The 2,500-nt window shown below is 37.4% G+C and overlaps 1 protein-coding gene across 1 annotated transcript in view; it reads right to left on the bottom strand.

The window, feature by feature from the left end:
• Positions 1 to 950: 950 nt before the first annotated feature.
• The window catches only part of EMWEY_00027960 (hypothetical protein, conserved), a gene marked incomplete at both ends in the record, with an annotated part of 1,887 nt that continues 337 nt past the window's right edge, over positions 951 to 2,500 (bottom strand). The window contains 3 exons of the mRNA XM_013481343.1: positions 951 to 1,413; positions 1,776 to 2,119; positions 2,256 to 2,500. The exon at positions 2,256 to 2,500 is cut by the window's right edge and continues 337 nt beyond it. Of these exons, the coding sequence (XP_013336797.1) occupies positions 951 to 1,413; positions 1,776 to 2,119; positions 2,256 to 2,500 (1,052 nt within the window). The remainder of the gene's footprint in view (positions 1,414 to 1,775; positions 2,120 to 2,255) is intronic.

Genomic DNA, 2,500 nt, shown 5'->3' with positions numbered 1-2,500 from the left:
ATTAAATAAAATAAAAAACATAAAATATAAATAAAAAAGAAAGAAGATATACAAACCCTCCGTGAGGTGTATATACACCGCAACAGAGGAGGAGGAGGGTTTAGGGTTTATACAAGGGAATGAATGCAAACCCTTCTCCTTCTTCTTATTCTTCAGGTGTATAGGCACCTATTTATTCTTTTTTTATTATTTTATCTATTATTTATTTAAATATATAAAAGAAGAAAATAAATGACAAAAAAAGACGCAAATATAAACCCTATTATGGGGCTGATTGCTGCCGCGCTTGCTCCGCTCTCCCGTAAACCCTAAACCCTAAACCCTACACCCTAAACCATAAACCCTAAAAAATCCTAAACCCTAAACCCTAATTAGTATAATTTAATTTAATTTCTACTTAAATATCCCAACCTATTCACACACCGAAGAGGGCAGCCTCTTTCTCCCCCCTCTCCCTCTCTCCTAGGGTTTAGGGTTTAGGGTTTAGGGTTTGGTACACGGTATCCATTCGTAAAGTTAGGTAGGGTTTAGGGTTTATAATTCATACTCAATAAATGTCTGAATATTATCTCAATATTATTTAGGGTTTAGGGTTTAGGGTTTAGGGTTTTTTATCTATATTAATACAGGGTTTTTATTAGTGGTAAATAACACACTAGCTGCCTATACACCCCACGGTGCAGCAACTTTAGGGTTTAGGGTTTAGGGTTTAGGGTAGGGAGAGAATTAAATAGGCATAAATACAAATAAATATATATTTATATATATTATATAAATTAATTAACTAAATTAATATTTTATTTATTTAATTAAATAAATAAATAAATAAATAAACTAATTAAATAATTAAATAATAATAAATAAAAAAAGAATAAAATAAATAAATAAATAAATAAATAAATAAATAAATAAAAAAGAAAATAAAAGTTAAATAAAAACAAAAAAGAATATTAAGATGAATTCTTTTGCTGCTTCTGCTTCTTCTTTTGCTGCTTTTGCTGCTGCTGTTGCTGCTGTTGCTGCTGTTGCTTCCGTTTCGGGGAGGAATCAGCTGCAGCAGCAGGAGCAGCAGCAGCAGCAACAGCAGCAGCAGCATTCTTCTTCTTAGGAAGCTTCGCTGCTACTTCTGTATCTCGCCCATTGCTGCTGCTGTTGCTGCTGCTGCTGCTGTTGCTGCTGCCTTGCTGCTGATGATTATTATTATTAGTAGTAAATTGTTTCTTCTTTTGCTGCTGCTGCTGCTGCTGCTGCACATCGTCAAGTGGCTCTGTCTTAAGGCGCATGACGAATCCAGCTGCAGCAGCAGCAGCAGCAGCAGCAGCAGCAGCAGCAGGAGAAGCAGCAGCAGTCTTTAAGAAGGAAAAGAGTTGCTGCTGAGATTTAAATACAACTTGTGTCTTCCATGGCAATTGCCTGCAGCAGCAGCAGCAGCAGCAGCAGCAGCAGCAGCAGCAGCAGCAGCAAAAAAGAAAAACATACAAATATAATTAAATATAATTAAATATAATTAAATTAATTAATTAGTTTATTATAAACAAATAAATAAATAAATAAATAAATAAAATAAATAAATAAATAAATAAATAAATAAATATAATTAAATATAATTAATAAAAAAAAATAAAATTAATTAAAAATAATTAATTAATTATAATTAATTACACTTATTTATAATAAATAAATAAATAAATAAATAAATAAAATAAATAAATAAATAAGTAAATAAATAAATAAAATAAATAAATAAATAAATAAATAAATAATTAAATATTTACTTAGCAAGAAGATGAATATTAAATGCGACAGCTAAAGACAAATCAAAACTTCTTTGCTGCGCTGCAGCAGCAAGACACCGGAAGCTGCTGCTGCTGCTGCTGCTGGTGCTGCTGCTGTTGCTGCTGTTGCTGCTGCTGCTGCTGCTGCTGCCTCTGCTGTGCAGGAGGGGCCCTTGAGGTCCCCCCTCGCTGCTGTTAATGTTAATATAATGCTCTAATGCAGCAGCAGCTTCTTGCTGCTGCTGCTGCTGCTGCGGTGTATCGCAGCAACCTGCTGCATTTGCTGCTGCTGCTGCCAGCAGACGCCGCAAGTCAAGAACGCCAAGACAATCCCCACAAACCACCTGCAGCAGCAGCAACAGCAACAGCAACAGCAGCAGCAGCAGCAAATGAAACAGCAATAGAAGCAGAAGCTGCAGCAGCAGAAAGCAGCAGCAGCAGCAGCAGCAACAGCAGCAGCAGCAGCAGCAGCAGACTTACTTGAGGAGGGGCGAAGGATTTAATTTGCTTAGAGGGGTTTAGATGCGGCAGCAGACACATACCCCATTGCTGCTGCTCCTGCTGCTGCTGCTGTTCCTGCTGCTGCTCCTGCTGCTGCTGCTGCTGTGTGCGGTTGGCCCCACATACACTGCATGCGTTTGCTGCAGCAATTGCTGCTGCTGCTGCAGCAAGAAAATTCTTCGCGAATTCCTTAAAGGCTTTAGGGTTTGCTGCAGCAGTTTGCT

Source organism: Eimeria maxima, genomic scaffold, assembly GCF_000499605.1.
Source record: "Eimeria maxima Weybridge genomic scaffold, Emw_scaff315, whole genome shotgun sequence".
Classification (NCBI taxonomy): Eukaryota; Apicomplexa; class Conoidasida; order Eucoccidiorida; family Eimeriidae; genus Eimeria; species Eimeria maxima.
This window is presented reverse-complemented; position numbering and strand designations above follow the sequence as displayed.